This window comes from Scleropages formosus, chromosome 3 (assembly GCF_900964775.1).
Source record: "Scleropages formosus chromosome 3, fSclFor1.1, whole genome shotgun sequence".
Taxonomy (NCBI): Eukaryota; Metazoa; Chordata; class Actinopteri; order Osteoglossiformes; family Osteoglossidae; genus Scleropages; species Scleropages formosus.
Genome location: NC_041808.1, coordinates 27,595,941 through 27,613,985, shown reverse-complemented (window position 1 = coordinate 27,613,985; position 18,045 = coordinate 27,595,941). Strand labels below are relative to the sequence as shown.

At 41.0% G+C, this 18,045-nt stretch overlaps 2 protein-coding genes across 3 annotated transcripts; one reads left to right on the top strand and one right to left on the bottom strand.

Annotated features, from left to right (window-relative positions):
- Window positions 1–449: 449 nt before the first annotated feature.
- Window positions 450–8,381, bottom strand: LOC108926084 (ATP-sensitive inward rectifier potassium channel 10-like). 2 transcript variants are annotated; one of them, XM_018738558.1, is made up of 7 exons: window positions 8,198–8,381; window positions 7,478–7,561; window positions 4,690–5,014; window positions 4,139–4,350; window positions 3,920–4,051; window positions 2,449–2,626; window positions 450–1,518 (listed from the first exon to the last, which is right to left on the bottom strand). In XM_018738558.1, the coding sequence occupies exons 3-7, from the start codon at window positions 5,012–5,014 to the stop codon at window positions 1,130–1,132; spliced, it is 1,236 nt and encodes a 411-aa protein (XP_018594074.1). In that variant the 5' UTR covers window positions 7,478–7,561; window positions 8,198–8,381; the 3' UTR covers window positions 450–1,129. The 2 variants fall into 2 exon arrangements, with proteins under 2 accessions (XP_018594074.1, XP_018594073.1); XM_018738557.1 differs by lacking the exon at window positions 7,478–7,561.
- A 3,684-nt stretch (window positions 8,382–12,065) lies between these two features.
- Window positions 12,066–16,873, top strand: LOC108926076 (GTPase IMAP family member 7-like). The gene is made up of 2 exons (XM_018738542.1): window positions 12,066–12,146; window positions 14,300–16,873. Exons 1-2 carry the CDS (start codon window positions 12,113–12,115, stop codon window positions 15,523–15,525), a joined length of 1,260 nt encoding a protein of 419 aa, XP_018594058.1. The 5' UTR covers window positions 12,066–12,112; the 3' UTR covers window positions 15,526–16,873.
- The last annotated feature ends 1,172 nt before the right edge of the window (window positions 16,874–18,045 follow it).

Genomic DNA, 18,045 nt, shown 5'->3' with positions numbered 1-18,045 from the left:
TTGGGGTGTCTTTCATTTATCTGCTCATTGTTTCCTTCTCCATGACGACTGTAGAAGTATATTTTATTTTTTATGCAGTTTAAACCCATAGTGTGCTGTAAACTGATTGAAGTGTTTTTTTTTTTAATTTTGAGAACTCAGTTTTATCTGCTGCTTTGCAGAGGGCTGGCAATTATTGGTAAGAACTCTGGTCTGAAATCTGTAGTGCAAAATGCAATTTTAACTTTATCTGTGGGATGCTGCAGTCAAGAAAGATCGAACTGGAACCCTCGTAGTAATACACTGCAACAGAACGGCATAGAAAGGTTTTTCTATTTAATCGTCAAACAAATTTTTATATGGTCATTGGTCATTTGCGTTTGCTGTTACTCATTTAGAATATGTTTTTCTCAGACAATATATTTCAGATCACATTTTACATATTTAAATACAATGAATCAGTTGCTGGTTGTGGAACGTTTTACACAATCTGCAAGTGCAAAGTCACTGTGAAAAACTAAAAAAAAATTTTTTACTCTAAATTTACTGGTTTCAATTCACATACCACTTTTAAGTACATTATAGAATAATTGAAAACAGATGTCATTGTCTTCCTCTTGTAGCACACTGCAAAATTTACAGATGATTTGCAGGTTTGTATACACACATTATGCACGTGCTATATATTTATACAATCTATATTGTCTGCTTGTATGTATGTGAATGTGTACATGTCCATGTGAATGCTCTAATTACTGTGTATAATTGTTTAAATGCACAGAACAATTTTCAATTTTATATGTGTCCGTCTGTCCCCCCCCCTCATTTGGACATATCTGAGGAAAATTTTAAACACTGATAAATGTAAAAAATAGACTTTGTGGGAATTTCCTCACTGAACACATACCTTTTTTGTTAGTTACCAACCATCGTATGTTTGATTGGGATTAGAAATAATTCATTCCGTCAAAGCAGGAGTCATTCTGAAGTTCTCACAATGATCGATAAACACTTTTTATGTATGTGAGCATCAGAAAGCATCTGTCATAATGAGTGGGCATAAATGCTTCCACACAAAGGAACTTCATATGTATTTGTCTCCCATCTTTGCCACAAATAATTTGAGTCCAATAGAGTCTGGCTTCTCTCTCTATACATTGCTGACCCGAACTCTAAGGGTGTTGCGCTCTCCTGTTTCCCTGTAGCTCTGTTCCGTGATCTTCTCTGCCTCCTCCCTTTCCAACACAACCCCTCCTGTGATTGGATAATGGGGCATGTGAGGGGTTGTGTTTGGGGGTGGGGCTTGTTTCAAGAGGGGTGGGATCTTAGTCTTCGTAACCTTGTCAAAGAATGTGAAGTCAGCCACATACTTCCCAGAGGGTGCAAGAGAGATGATTGGGGCAAACTCGTTACCCCACAGGATCTCCTCAGGCAAGTAGGAGGTGCGCACCTGGCAAGTGGCTGAGGTGGGCTCTATGGTGGCGCTCAGGATAACCAGTAGCTCAAAGTCACCAAGCTCAGGTTCCACCCACCCTCCTCCTGGGGAGAACAGGAAAAGGTGTCAAATCAGGGCCATACACACAAATCAAAGCAACTGGGATGAGCAGTACAAAAACATCAAACCCTTCCTGCCCAACCTATAGCTGCAACATGCAGACTGAAGAGTGCCACGGCCTGTTGACCCACCTTTCTTATATTCAAACACTCAGTCTCACACACCGACTGACTGTACAGTCACACACTTTTAGTTCTATACAAAAGGATGTGCACCCCTGGTAAAGCTGCATATTTCTCTGAATCAGTAAGTGAACCCCTGCAGTGTACAAATCTGAATATTACACATTTTTCAAAAAGCAGTGTCATGGATGAGCTGCCACATTTAGTCTCTAAAAACCCAGGTTTGAATCCCACCTCTTGCTTTAGTGCCCTGGTGTGTTACTTGCTATTGTACTCACCCTGACTTGCTGCTGTAAAAATTACCCAGCTGTTCAAACAGGAAAGTCATTGCAAGTACCTTAGCATTGTAAGTCATTCTGAAGAGTAAATAAATTGATACATTTAACGCACAATTAATATTTATTTGCTCATTTAACAGATTGAAAAACACGACCTGGGGCCCAGGTTTTTCCATACATCTGATCCTGCAATATAAGTTGCACCTGTACGGTGCGCTAGACTTCTGTTTCCACGGCATTTACCATCATTATGACAGTGGGCCATGCAGGTACTGTACATGGCTAAGAATCAACAGGCACAGAATTTAGAAACTGTCTCTACAACATTTTAAATGACACAGCAAAATTCCTCAGGAGCTTCAAGACGTGTCAGTACTGGAGTGGCTGGATAAGTGACTGGTTAAAACATAACCACAACCACTGAATTAAGCTCAGCCAACACTCAGTACTGCCAGTCACCAATGTCCTCACTCTGAAAATATGTAACTTCATTGACCAGCCAGATTATTCGTACCCTTGGCCGCCCATGCGAACAGAGGGCTGCTGTCATCTATCACATGGTAGAAAGTGAGGGGCAGGATGAGGAAGGGGCTGTCACTGGATGTGTCCACCTGAAATGAGACGTTCCTCTGGTCCAAACACAATGTCTCACCCTCCTTTGTTAGAGATGTCTGCAATAACTTGCCAGTCACCTGGATAACACACACAAACATAGAAATTGCTCTGTACATATAAAATAAAGAGATTAATTGTGTATTGAACAGGAAAAAATACACCCCACATCATATGCTTCCAGAACCCACCAGTATGTTCTATTGCCACATTTTCATGAATATCTAACAAGCTACATGTAACCTGTATCTTTTTTTTTTAAAACTTTATTAATTTTTTATCAGATATATCAAAACATCACAACACATAAACCAACACAACCACAACCATGTAGAAAATAATCTCACAGAAAAAAAAAAAAAAAAAAAAACCCTCTCCTTGTACATAGTAGTGTCAGCATCCCTCCTTCCTGAACCTGTTCTTTATTCAACAGAAATAGCTAAATTTATCAGAGGAGCCTGCATAATTGACAATCTATGAGAAAGCAATTTACATTGCAAAATCCATAAACTTTCCTGACATTAGTCACCTTTACAGGTTAAAAAATGTCCAAGGAGGAAAAACAAAAAAAAAAAAAAACAAAAAGGGAAATAAATAAAAAATAATCATAGTAATAAAAATAGTAATGAATGGCAGGGGGCATTAGGCTATTAAATACTTCATATATTCATTAAATCCACTTCTTACTTTGATCACTGTATATTAAGGGGTTGTGTTGTTTAGCTGTCACCTGTAGAATTAATCTCCTTGAAATAATCTATGAAGGGTTGCCAAATTCTATAAAATTTTTCCTCTTTCTTTTTCAAGGAGAACCTAATTTTCTCTAGCTCCAAATATTTCATAACCTCTTTCATTAAATTTATATGTGTAGGGGCAGATTTATGTTTCCAATTTAATAATATTAATCTCCGTGCTAGTAAATTGGCAAATGAGACCATACTGTGTTCAGCACTGTGTTTTTTACTATCTCGGATTCTACTATACCTAGAATCGTCGCCAGGGGGTCTAGATTAATAGGCCTTTGCAATATTCTTGACAGCGTCAGAAAAACACCTTTCCAGTATGCTGACAATTTAGGGCAGCTCCAAAACATATGGGCCAATGAAGCTGGTGCAAGCCCACAACAGTCACATGAAAGGTCTATATCTGGAAATATCCTGTTCAGTTTTTGTTTAGACCAGTGTAAACGATGTATTATTTTGAACATGTAATCTGTATCTTACCGAGTAAGTGCTTCCTTGTGCCCAATCACATGTTGTGATTCACACCGCAGCACCAGGCTCCACCCCATTTACACTTGACATCAGTTTAACAAGTTTCACCCAGCCTAAAACCAATAAGTCAATGAGAGGTACAAGGTTCCTCCCTTTTACCTGACACCCGAGCAGGAGGCTCTTGCGCATGTTGGCCACTCGGATCATGAGGCATGGTCGGCCCTCATAGTTGGACACCACAGCATGGTGACTGAACTTCACGGTCTCAGCACGCTTCTTGGGACGAGCCACCTGGATGGTTCCATCAAGAGTGCAAAATGGTAAATGGGGCACCTATTGCTGACAATCAACAGCGTACTCTGTTGTGTTGCAGTGTACCTTGGCGAGGAAGGTGCCAACAATAAAGATTTCCAGCACCATGGTGATAACTAGCTGCAGGATGAGGAGGACTATGGCAACGGGGCACTCCTCGGTGATGCAACGGAAGCCATAGCCAATGGTGGTCTGGGACTCCAGCGAGTACAGGAAGGCTCCGGTCAAGGTGTGCACCTGCCTCACACACGGGGTGTGGTTGGATGGTGGGTCAAACTCTGGTGGCGAGTGAGGGGGCAGAACAGTGGCGCTATTAAGAACCTTGAAACAATTATTTGATCAATTAATTAACTTTATTTATCCCAGAAGAAAATTCTACAGCTAGCTGCATTGTCTCGCATAGCTATACAACAACCTCAAGTCAATAATTACATTCACAGGATGAATAGAATTGATAGAATAGAACTGGTTTTCTAAATGATGATGATGAGGATGATTATTACGGTGAATTGAAATTGATTTATAAGTGAGATATTAAACATCCAATGCTGTCAAGTCATTAAAGTATGTGGTCCATAAAACAAGACATAACACAAGAAGGGGCTTTTTTGTCTCACCCAGCAGGTCTCCATGCATGAAGGCAATCAGGTACCACAAGAGTCCAAAGAGGAACCAAGTCCCAGCAAAAGTAGCAGAGAACAGGAACAGCTTGTAGCGCCACTGCATGTCCAGGAAGGTGGTCCAAAGGTCCCGTAGGTAGAGCGCACCCCAACCACTTACGTGGGCGATACGCACGTTGGTTCGTCCATCTTTGGAAAGCATGCGGCATTGGCGGCGCAGCACTGGTGCCCCACCAAATAAGGGCTTCAGTGGGTCCGTCTGAGTGGTCTGGGTGAGAAGCATCTTGTCGGGGGATGGTCTCCAAGAGGCGGGCGTGGTCATCTGTGAGTACAAGGAGAAGGAAGATGGAAACATTATCAAGTGCAGTCAGTAACCAAGAGATGTGGAGATAAGGATGGTGGAAACATAAAGTTCACAAGGTTGACAAAAGGGACCTGAGAGGTATGGATTGATGGAGGTCCTGTAGGAGAGGGGCACAGCATAAATTGTGTGTGCAATGTGAAGGGCAGTGTTGAGGATGTGCTCCTTCTGTTTGGGTCTCCTGAGTCACAGATGATTTTATGAAGCAGTACATATTGCTGCCTTTGGATCTGAAAGGTTTCTGATTCGAAGCTCACCTCATAATTTCCCAGCTATATAAATGGGTAAATAGTTGTAGATACCTTAAAATTGTAAGCAGCTTTGGAGAAAAGTGTCAACTAAACAAATAAATGTAACAGAACTGGCTATCATCTGTAAGCAGAAGTTACATTTGCATAGCAGATGCTTTTCTCCAAAGCAACTTCCAGCTAACTCTATGTAGTTGTTATCAGGCCACACACCTTATTCACCAAGGTGACTTACACTGCTAGATATGCTACTTACAATGGGTCACTCATCCATGCATCAGTGGAACACACTCTCTCTGTTACTCATACACTCTGCGGGAACCTGAACAGCATATCTTTGGACTGTGGGAGGAAACAAGAGCACCCAGAGGAAACCCACGCAGACATGGGGAGAACATGCAAACTCCACACAGACTGAGCAGGGATCGAACCCACATCCTCTCACACCACCCAGGTGCTGTGAGACAGCAGTGCTACTTGCTGTGCTGCTCCAGTTAAAAATAAAAAAGTGTAGCATGACCAATGCTGCATGTGGACCTTTGATTTGCTCTAGTTACACGATCATGTTTCTTCCAGCCTGTTATCCATTTGCAGTGAATTGGGGAACAGCTGATAAAATAAATATCCATATTTGTGCTACTTGCCACAAAAGCCACTGCACTCCAATGAGAGTAGTAATAGTGAAACAGATGAGTTTTCTGTACAGAATCAGCGCTCTTAGGAATATTTAATAAGATTTTGCAAATGCTGAGCATCAACCTACATTTCAGTGGTAACTGTAGAGGAAATAATATATTACCACAAGAGTCTGCAAAAGAGCTCCCTACATTAACATTTATCTGACACTTCCTTTAAAGTGACTTGCAATATTGATCTGTTTTGCAACTATTTACCCATTTATACAGCTGGGTAATTTTAGTGGAACAATTTAAGGTAAGTACCTTGCTCAAGGGTGCTACAGCTGGAGGTGGGATTCAAATCTGTGACCTTCAGGTCTAAAGGCAGCAGCTCTAACCACTACACTGCCAGCTGTCACTGTTCAGCTTTCTCTGTCTCGCTATCATTCATACAGCCTCCCTTCCTCTCTGCTGGTGAAACATCCTTTTCCTGTTTATCAACGGGTGTGCAGGGTCCCAGATGAAGAGAACATCTGTATCTCAGGCTGGACTCACACTCCACATTCAACCTCATCAGGCACTGGCCAAACACACACACACACGCGCGCATACAATACCACTTTTACAGTATTGTCTCAGTCCCTGTATGCAGCGAAGGACCCTGACATCCCTGGACCAATCAATGCACCGTAACTCATCCTAAGTGCATTCATATCATGATGATTGTGTTGAACTATTACATGATTACTTCTGTGCTTGGCTGATTTTGTATTAATTGTGCTCCTAGACTGTCATCAGTTGCTATCTTGCAACCTTGTGAGCATTTATAATAATAATAAGAAGAATACTAATAATAATAATAATAATGTGTCAACCCCAGAATAAAAGAGCATAATACAGTACTGTTGTACAGTCCTCAGTACTCATGTTGTAGATTATAGTTCACTGCAATATGTGGTACAACTATTCTATATTTCCCTTTAGACAATAACACACTGTAACAGACACTGTATCAATCACAGTATGTCGTAACAACTAATATTAATGAACTCATTCCTGAAGGGCCATCAGTACAGCGAAACTCTTGTCTCTCTATTCTGTTACTACCTTCCTCTGTAGCACAAACACTTTGCCTCTTTCTCTTCGGCCTTGTCCCCATCTCCCTAATTCACGTTGTCCCTCTCTCCAGGGTGGACAACAATCCTTTGTTTTGGGGAGCAGTGAAAGGGACAAAAGATACCATTGAGAAAGACAACTGTGAGAGTGTGTGTGTGTGTGCGAAAAGAAGGGGCAGAAAGCCCTGGAGCCTGAAAGAGAAAAAGGCAAAGACAAGAGGGGAAAGAAAGATGTTGAGAGAGAAGGAAAAGAGCGACAGAATATGACAAAACGATATCCGAAACAAACACATGTATTTAGTATTCAGCCAGACTGGATCATTCACAACCAGCACTGGATGTGTATGTGTGTGAGCACATATTCATGTGTGTTACAGGATGTGTGACTGCAAGTGTTGCCATATGATTTTTGGAAGATATTATTAATATCTCTTAATCACTCACCTTTGCTAACCACTTGTCCCGGTCAGGGTTGCGTGGGTCTGGAGCCTATCCCGCAAATACTGTGCACAAGCCTGGGGGGTTCAGCTTGGACAGGTTGAAAGTCCATTGCAGGGAATTATTATTATTGTTGGTGTTGTTGGCTTTTATTTAGCTGATGTCTTTTCTTTCCAAGGTGACTTACAGTGTTAGATAATCAGCTTTTTTGTTTATAGAGGAGGATATTCTTGTATCAAATCAGGCACAAACATATATATATGTGTGACTGTATTTCACCCAAGAGTGAATAAAAACAGGTCTACAAGATCCCTATTACTTTCATATCTGCATATGAGCCCCAGAAGACACACTCCTCACAGTAAATACCATCTCATCTACTTTAGAATATGCAGATTCTACCAGTTTTGGCTTCCGTAACAGTGCAACAGTTCTAAATTATGCTCAAAAGAACAGAACACAGTATTAAGGCAACAGCAATAAAGCAGAAGTGTTTTAAAGATCACATGGTCACCAAAAAAAATCCCACATTAAGTAAAGCATTTAGTCCTCTGACCACTGCAAATACAAATTAAAAGTAACATTTGTGAAAAGTGAATATTTGTTGTGAGCTGTCTGTTATAACTGTACCATTCGGGGACAGGTACATATCACAGCTACCTGATCAGGGACCTAGAAGAAGATATTGAAAGAAATGTGTTTAGGATGTAAAGAAAAAATACTTACCTTGCTGTTGTTTCAGTTGCTCACCTTGAAAAGTATGTTATATATTTTTTTGAAAATAGGAAGTAAATCAGAGATAGTGACTGTTCCAGAAAAGCAATCAGTTCTCAGTACTGATTCCTGTTTTGCAGAGAGAATCCCAGCATTAAAATATTTTAACTTTTATATTTTCTTTTTCAAAAATTAAAAAAATAGTTGGGATATTTAAAAACAACAAAACATTCCCCAAAAAGCAATACGTGAAGTCAAAATAGGCTTTCGGACTTGTTAGGAAAATAAATACTGTACTGTAAGGCTACAGGCTGGCATTTAATCAGGATTTATAGAAACCGAAGAGAGTTGTGCATGTGTGTGTGTGTGTGTGTGTGTGTGTGTGTGTGTTTCCCCTTTTTCTTTTCGTCTTTCTCTGCCTCAATGAAAATACAACCATTCAGTGTCCTGCTCCCTCTCTCTCCATCCTTTCATTCATTCATCAGCCTTCCCAGTACAGTCTCCTCTTTGTTTTTGTTAATACATGTCAAGCGTTGTAAGCTGACATTTATCTTCATAAATATATTTAAAGTATTAATATATGTATTAATAAATTAAAATTATTTATGTGGGCTTTTCAGTATCGAATAACACTGAGGGCATCTCATAACCTTTCCTCAATCACAAAAAACAAACCCAAAATCGGAGAAAGACAAAAAAGGAATATAAATTTAATCATGGGTCATCCTGTGTTTTTGTTTCCAACCAAGTGAAGAAATGGTCTCTATACTGTGAATTTACTGTATGCTTGGACTGCAGGAAAGGACACATGGAGCTTGACACTGTTGAGCTGTGTGATATCCCAGCGCTGGGAGGCTTTCTCAGAACTCTTTCACACGCACATCAAACTCCCAGGCCATCCTGTATGCCAAAGAGTATTTGGTTGCAAATTGTCATCCAAACGAACCTGGGTTCCCAGGTTGCAGATGTTCACTCCAGAAATCGAGTGTTTTACACTGACTCTCAGAGTTCCTTTCCAGTACCCTTATGCAATTTGATTAATTTGGATGTAAAATAGGAGATGAATTGTATAGGGTGGATTCTATGCGTACCACTTGCTGGAACCAAGTCGTGAGAGGTCTGACATGGTTACAGTTTAAGAAATATTCCTTTTAATTCTGCAAGCTTTATCTTTCATTTTTATGTGTACAATATAGGACTTTAAGCAGTCTTGGGGTTAAAAATAGGCTTAATTCTGTTCAACTCTGTAGCCAGCAAGTTTTGGGGTTAAAAAAAAAATGCTTGATTTTGTCCTGATTAATGTACATTTGGATTTTAAAAATGTGAAAAAGAGTTATCATGGAGTTATTAGGAATGGTAGTATGCATTTATTTAATTAGAGCAGAGACATGGAATGTTTTTTTTTTGTACCATCTCGGCAAGTAACCGGTGCAAATGGTTAAAATACCTTTGTGTAACCTGAGGACTATCTTTTCAAGTCCATTTATTGTTCCTGCTTCGTAAACAGTTTATTTCTTTTTTAATTTACAGCTATAGAAATGGATAGTTATGACAGTTATTATTCATAATAGTCAGCTATTACGAAAATGTACAGATACATTTGTTGGGTTTCAAAGAATGATTGTCATTTCTAAATTTATAATATGCTGATGCTGAGTTACTTCCACCTATCAGATATGTCAAAACCCCAGAGTTTTCCTGGGACGATCTGTCGTCACACTGGTCCACATAGCTGTGTGAAAACTTCCATGAGCTCTTTGTCGCCCTCTAGCGGCCCCATGTAGCCAATGCACAGCTATGTGGTTCCAGCTTGATAACGGATATGTGTTGTTGAGCGGTTTTCCCATTATTGTGTCACCAGAGGGCAGTAGAGAGCAGGTCCTGTCTGGAATTAACACTGTTCTACAACCTGTCCAAAAAAGACCGTTGTTCTGCAACGATTTAATATGAATATACAATATAAACGCGCTTTTTCATGAAAAAAGCCCTGAAAATATTCAAAATTTATTTTGGTTATGTCCCATGATAAAGACTCTTTGCACTGCACTGCAATGTTGAATTTAAAGAGAGGAAATACACACACACACACACACACATTTTCAGAACCGCTTGTCCCTTACGGGGTCACGGGGAACCGGAGCCTACCCGGTAACACAGGGCGTAAGGCCAGAGGGGGAGGGGACACACCCAGGACGGGACGCCAGTCCATCACAAGGCACCCCAAGCGGGACTCGAACCCCAGACCCACCGGAGAGCAGGACTGTGGTTCAACCCACTGCGCCACCACACCCCCCTAGAGAGGAAATAAATGTGATAATTTTTTTAATTATTTTTGAAGAATTGATGACGTGACGATAAACTTCAATTCCTTTGAAAATAATTTTAAAATATATTTTGCGATTGACTTAATTAGGATATTGGTACCTTACTACATACACAAAATTAAACGGGCAGGAAAGTCCTTTGAACATTCGCGATGAGAAGGGCAAGTCGTTTCGAACCGTAAAAAATATGAAAGCAAGCATAACAGGTACCCCTCATGTCGTTCTTTTCAACTGTGGATATGGTTGCGGAACGCTGTGTGTACTTTGTGTTGTTTTCTCTGATGTTGTTGCTTAAATCAATTTTTTTTAAAAAAAAACTGTTGTTTTCCCCTTGGTGTCACTAGAGGGCAGCAGAGAGGTTGTTCGCTAATCTTTTGCAAACATGTTAATGATTATATATCGGCACTTTATTTGTGTATACAAAGTAAAATGGTCGGGGAAAAGATCTGTTTTCGTTTTATCTGATATCTTTTTCAAAATGTAATCTTTTTTCATAACGCGTATTTGAATTGTCATATACTGTTGACACGTATTTGAATTACCGTGATTTGCCCACCACTGTTGGGGGGGCGGTGGCGCGGTGGCGCGGTGGCTTTGGCCTGTGCCTGCTTTTCGGTAGGTCTGGGGTTCGAGTTCTGCTTGGGGTGCCTAGTGATAGACTGGCCTCCCGTCCTGGGTGTGTCCCTTCCCCCTCAAGCTCTGTGCCCTGTGTTACCGGGTTAGGTTCTGGGTCCCCGCGACCCTGCATGGGACAAGCGGTTTCAGATAATGTGTGTATGTGTGTGTGGTTTCATTTCTCTACTGCATTGCAGCATCATCTCAACCATTCTTGTCTAAATATGTGTTTGTTCATCTCTAATACGTGCTTGTCCTGTCAGTCTCTGAATCTGAGCCTCGTCTCAAGCATTTCAGTACCCAGTGCAACTGTGCAAATGACAAAACGACTCTGAGTGTATTTTCTATGTTGTTGTTCTTGTTGTTTGATTTTTTAATTGTATTTAAAAAAATTATAAGTAATAACATTTAAAAAAAAACTTGTATTTAATGTTCTTTAATGTTTTCCCACTAATGTCACTAGAGGGCAGTAGGGAGCCAGGTGCTGGGCAGCTCCCGCTCTCTCCAAGGGCTCAGATCTTCAGGTCCTTAAATCCTCATTTTATACAAAACCGGTTCACACTTCGACACCCTCACTGCAGCTGTGCACTTTCACATTTACAGTGTTTACTAGTGTGGCAGACGCATTTCTGCAAAGAGAATTGCACCTGAGTAAGCAAAAGTGCATTTCATTGTGGAAGAAAAACTCCATGTATTATTATTATTATTATTATTATTATAAATCTAATATTAATGCGACAAGCTGGAGCTGATCTACTTTACATGTGTTCAGTCAGTGCGCTCTTTTAGCGGGGCTTCAAAAACCGTTACTTTCCCCATCAGAAAAAACGACTGCGAAATGCAAATAACCCAAAGAGGCGCGAGTTTCGCCCGGTCGTGTGCGCGCGCTTCGGCTGGAATGTTAGGTTTCGTTTCCCCTGGACTAGGCTGACGGGCGCGCGCCGAAGCGCGAGGAGGGTCGCGTTCTGCGTGTGGCGCGCGCTTCATCATGGCAGCGGGGAGACCGAGGACCGCTGTGTCGGGTTAGTCCTGCTGTCCTCTCCGGCGTTTTCCTTTCCTCCGCTCTTTAGTTTCTGCACGCTCAGCTAAGTTACGGCTTCACCTGTTCTGCTCCTCACACATGATGATGATCTTTTCTTGGCTTTTCTGTCCTTCCTTTCGCTGCGCTTACTTACTAACCTACTGTTCATGTAATTATTTCAATTATGTCATTAAGGACAACAACAAGCATACTACTAGTATGTTTAAAAGTACTTTTATTATCCAGTACCATCACCATGGCTTTTCGAATAGATTAAATACTATTATGACTTTAAAAATTATATTTTTTTACATGTATTTATTTATTTTTTATTTATTTATTTAAAGCCTACAACATATTAGAATAAATAGTATTACGATTTTAAAAAATCGTATTTTTTTCCTTTGTTCATTTTTTTTTATTTCATCTGACAACATATTTGGCTGCTGAACACATGATTTGTGCGGAACCCGTGGGATTCGGGAGCCCGCGCAGGCGCACAACGCACGTACCTATGTGCCTTCGGACCAATCAGAGTGAGGCAGTACCGACGTTCGGTCCGGACCAGTAGGGACCAGTAGGGACGAGCGCTCCGTGTGCTGCGCGAGAGCATAACGGTCCACCTTATGAATTGTAGCTGGGGATCCAAGAGGCCATGGCATTTACCAACATTATAGTTACTTGTTAAACACTGGCTTACAAATTGTTACTTTCTAGAATGCCCAGGAAGGGTGGGCAACCACTGGCCCGTGGACCCCAAGAGGTTTTTTTTTCCTCCCTCAGCCTTCAGTTGGGAGTTTTTGTTCCTTTCCCTGGTGGCCAGTAGGTATACTTATAGCTCTATAATAAGTTCTTCATTATGGTAGCCATTAGTTGACTGTCTTCTTTCTTTGTATCAATTTTTCTTGCTGTATGCCTGTGTTAAAGCGCTTTGTGTTGCTGCGTGAGAAGAGCGCTCTATAAAAAATAAAAATAATAATAATAATAATTGTTGTTTGCGTCTCGCTCAGTGTCAGTGCGGCTGTTAGTCTGGCAACGGTTGCGTTTTATTGACAGACATTTTGTTTTATTTACTCACTTTTTGTGATTTCATTCAAGGTAGTTTACATGTGCTGTGGCAGGCAAGCAAAAAAAGTGAGCATCCTGGGGGTACAAGTTGAAGCCAGTTTAGAAATGTGAAAATAATAGTGCCGTACAAAAGAGTTGCAGCGAGTATGGTTTTTGGGCTCTGACTGCCCAAAAAAGACACGGTGGGATAAAAGGGGACTGGTAGCATAGGGGTTAGAGATGCTGCCTTTGGCCCTAAAGGTTGTCGGCTTAAATCTCACATGCAGCTGTCGGACCCATGAGGAACTCTCAACAGCTATACAAGTGGGTGAATAATTGCAAGTTGCTTTAGAAAAAGCATCACCTAACTAAATGAGGATATTATCTATCTCCCCATTTATAGAGGTATTCAGGATTAGTACCTTGCTCAAGGAGGTGGGATTCAAACCTGCAACTGCTGTGTCCAAAGGTAGAGACAATAAGGACTATGCTACTAGCTGTCCAATAAAAAAAAAAGCTGCCAAAAGGCCATGCCAAAACTGACTATCATTTGAGATCACCAAATAACAGCATGTGTTTAACCGCTCAACTAAGAGCTGTTTACTCTTCCAGTCCCTCAAAGACCCCTCTGCAGTTGCACAACTATTTACATTACACAGCATCTGGTGTTCATAACAACTATTTTTTACTCAATTCCTGCTCCTGGGGGCATCCTATAATAATTATAACACTATATATCATGTTATTCTCTATTAATAATATTTTAACAAGAATAAAATTAACAAACGGTATATTGATATTATAATTAGAATAATGTGTGACATTTCTGGAAGTAAATGAACAAAGACCTGTTATGCAAGGCAGCGTTCTTGCATGTTAACTGTTCGCGTATCTGTTTGGAATGCGAAATAATGCAGGATTTAACACAATGGAATGAATGCAAAAACTTTTTGTAGCTGAACATTTAGCTTGCAGATTTATTTTTTTTAAATCTCGTGCACCACACGGAATGGGTTTCTCAGGCTACTGTGAGCCATTAGAAAACTGTGTTGTTACAAGTGTCATTTTTGGTTGAGCAAGGAGATTAAATGAATATTTCCCCTGCAGGTTACAGGCGGGTTGGGAATGCAGAACCCGAAGAGCTGCGACTCGTGCTGGTGGGGAAAACGGGGTCAGGAAAGAGCGCCAGCGGAAACACCATCCTGGGGGAGGATCACTTCGCATGTGAGCTCAGCATGAGTTCGGTGACAGAGACCTGTAAGAAGGTGCGTGGTACAGTACTGGGGCACCGGGTGGCTCTGGTGGACACGCCTGGCCTGTTTGACACAGAGAATTCCCTAGAGAACGTGGAGCAGGAAGTTCAGCGATGTCTGGTTATGTTGGCACCAGGACCGCATGCTGTGCTCCTCGTGATGCAAATCGGCCGCTACACTGAGGAGGAAAACCTCTGTGTGGAACGCATCCAGACCATCTTCAGCCGCAACATTGTCCCCTACACCATACTGCTCCTAACCCACGCAGACAAGCTGAAGGGACAGTCCATCGAGGACTTCATTGCTAAACAAAACCGTAAGATCCAAGACCTGGTCAAACACTTTGGTCGGAGGTTCTTGGCTTTTAACAATGAAGACCGAGAGAACCGTTACCAGGTTGCTAAACTCTTGGAAATGATCAATCGCATGGTCAACCAGAATGAGAACAGCTATTTTACCAACGAGGTCTTCAAGGAGACTAATGAAGTGGTGGAGGTATTCCAGAGGGAGCACCTTGAGCTCAACCAGGAAGAAATCCGGAGAGCGAAGTTGGAATCCAAGATGAAGTGGAATGAAAACTTGCAACAGTTCATCAGGAAAATGCAGGTGGAAAGATGGAAGGCACTGAGAGAGAAGGCTGAAGTTGAAGACAGGATGAAGGTGCTGAAGAACAACATTGCAGAACTAGATCTGCAGCTCAAGGAGGAGACAAAGAAGCTGAAACAGCTTGAAGTTGAAGAGAATAACAGGAAAAAGGAGGAAACGCAGTACAGGAGGAAGATTGAGGCTCAGATCCGTCAGGAAGAGGAGAAGATCGACCGCAGATACTTTGACAGCAGTCGGGAGGAGGCAGAGCAGTCACCTGAGCTCCTCAAGAAGGTGGGGTTGTTTGTTGCGGGGGCAGCCTTGCTGGCTGCAGGGGTGGGAATTGGAACAGGAGCAACAGTGATGATGAGCAGTGCCAGCGCAGCACCAGCTGCAGCTGCAAGCGCTTCATTCTTTCAGGTGGCAGGACCAGCTGCGGTTGCGGCTGCTCAACAGGCAGCAACTCTCGTAGCAGCTCAGTGCTCCATACAGTAACCCTCTCACAGGCTAATTAAAACACACCCATTTCTCAGTTTGCAAGTCGAAATTAATTCCTCGATATGCGTTAGGTGAAATGACAAAAACCATTATTTCTTATGGGGAAGATTATAACTTGCAACAAGCTGGACCTAAGTATACCCAAAAATACAGTAAGAAATATTACTATCCCACCAGAAAATAAAAATTGAAAAATTTCATATGAAAATTTAATATGAATGTTCCCAACAACTGTCATTAAACAGTTACAAATACGGTAATAAAATACAGCACTGTACGTACATACATTTATGTATGCATGTTTGTATGTAGTATATGTATGGTGCACAGAAAGGTAGGAATATTACTTACAAATATACACACGATTGTTCCTATTCTATAAACTATTTTAAACATAATAAACAATCAGCGAGTGAGCCAATTAAAGACAGCTGCGAGGCAAGAAGCTGGCCAGAATAGCGAACAATTCAGATGCGTTTCATTTTTAGCAGTAAGCAATCAGAACACAGCACAACTTACCGCTTCGAGGGAAGGTAAAAATTAATCCGTTCATTCCCACGATGCTCAGCACCAGAGGGATATATTACAACGTTAGAGTGCTGGGCGCAAATTCAAGGTGGGGCACCGGCACGAAGAAGATCACTAAAATTGTGAACAGAAATTTCTGTACCTTTGAAAATAATTTGGATTTATAGCTATAAACTGAATGGGTTCACAAAGGTGAGAATTTGCAATGCAAACATTTGCAAGTCAAGGAATGTGTGTTTATCTGTCCCACTTTCATGCCCCAGACTTCATTGCACCCACCTTTGCCGTATAGTTCATTCTTCAACATGTATCTGTTGTCATTTAAAGCAGGAAGGAAAAGGCTACACTTGTGAAATTGGTCCGTTTGTCGGATACAGAGAGCTGTAAATCCAACGTTCACTTTCCGGTAGCTAAAGAAGCTTTTGAGCAAATATAATAAGATGCAATTAGATAATTCTAAATAATTGGAATGTCTTAAAGTTACCTGCATATTCGTAGTATACTAAGCAACTTTACAATCTCATCTGCTTTTTTGAACTCAAAAATCATGCATATAGATTGTTCTTATTGCATACTTTAGTTATGACAGCAATATAACAGCATATAACAGTCATATATAACAGTGGTAATTGAGCAACATTGTTTAGTTACACTAATACCTGACAAACTGATGCACGTACCATGTTTATCAATATTAATACAGTCATGTGTATCCTTCAATATATATCTTTTTCAAAATATCCACAATATTTTACTGGAATTCTTGCATGTTCTTATTTGTACCGTTTCCTCTTGAAAGTGTGCCTGTGCTGCTCTCTCTTCTAAATAAAGTTTGATTGTCTGATAATGCTATTATAATGATAATGGTTTTCTTGGGCATTATTATTATCATAAGGTAATACACACACACATTTTCGGAACCGCTCGTCCCACACAGGGTCGCGGGGAACCGGAGCCTACCCGGTAACACAGGGCGTAAGGCCGGAGGGGGAGGGGACACACCCAGGACGGGACGCCAGTCCGTCGCAAGGCACCCCAAGCGGGACTCGAACCCCAGACCCACTAGAGAGCAGGACCCAGTCCAACCCACTGCGCCACCGCGCCCCCCCAATAAGGTAATAATAATAATGATATCATAATCAATGATATTCTCATATCATCATCTCCGTTCACCTAGCTGACACAATGCATTTGGAAATGCTAAGTAAGAAACTTCATATTTACAATCAATTCAGTGTGAGTACTATGGTCAAGGTTCTTGCCCTGGAGGGGGATTTGAACCCACAACCTTCGGATTACGTATAGACAGCTGTAAACAGGCCATTACCCAGTTTTGGGCTCAGAGGTGGTTCAATTTACAGTCCTCTTTTCATTGAGCCTGTTTCATTCTACGAGTTTGGAGAAACTGGCACTTTAAACGCAACAAAGCTATAAGTTTACTGAATCCCATCATCGATCTAATGTTCACGAGTTCATATTTTTTCTGAAAAACAACAAAAGTCAAACATTTTACCAGTTACATCACACAACGTACCTATAAGCACGTAAGAGTTACTGGATTAAAACTATAGTTGCATAGATGATACACCAGTCAGGGGTTTTATTGCTTATTGTTGTATGGGAAAGCGCTAATGGGACTGGCGCTGTGGGAAGCGAGCCAGAGAAGATTAGGTCAAGTTCCACTTCCGGTGGACAGGGGGAGTCTTTTTTTCAAAATAAAACCCCCTTTTACGTCAACTTGCGTATATCAAGACCTGCTAAACTTCTTTCTTTTTGTTTTAAATTTTACTTGCAATTTTTATTTTTCCTGCCACTCATTTTCAAAACTTGTGGAACTTTCTTAAATTTCTGTGTCAATACATGTAATATGATTCTTACCAGTTATTTCAAAAGATAGTGACTTTAATATGTGCATCTGCATACGTGACTTATTTTGACGCTTGAATTACTTAATGGTGTGATGTTAAGACCTTTGCAATTTTCAAATAT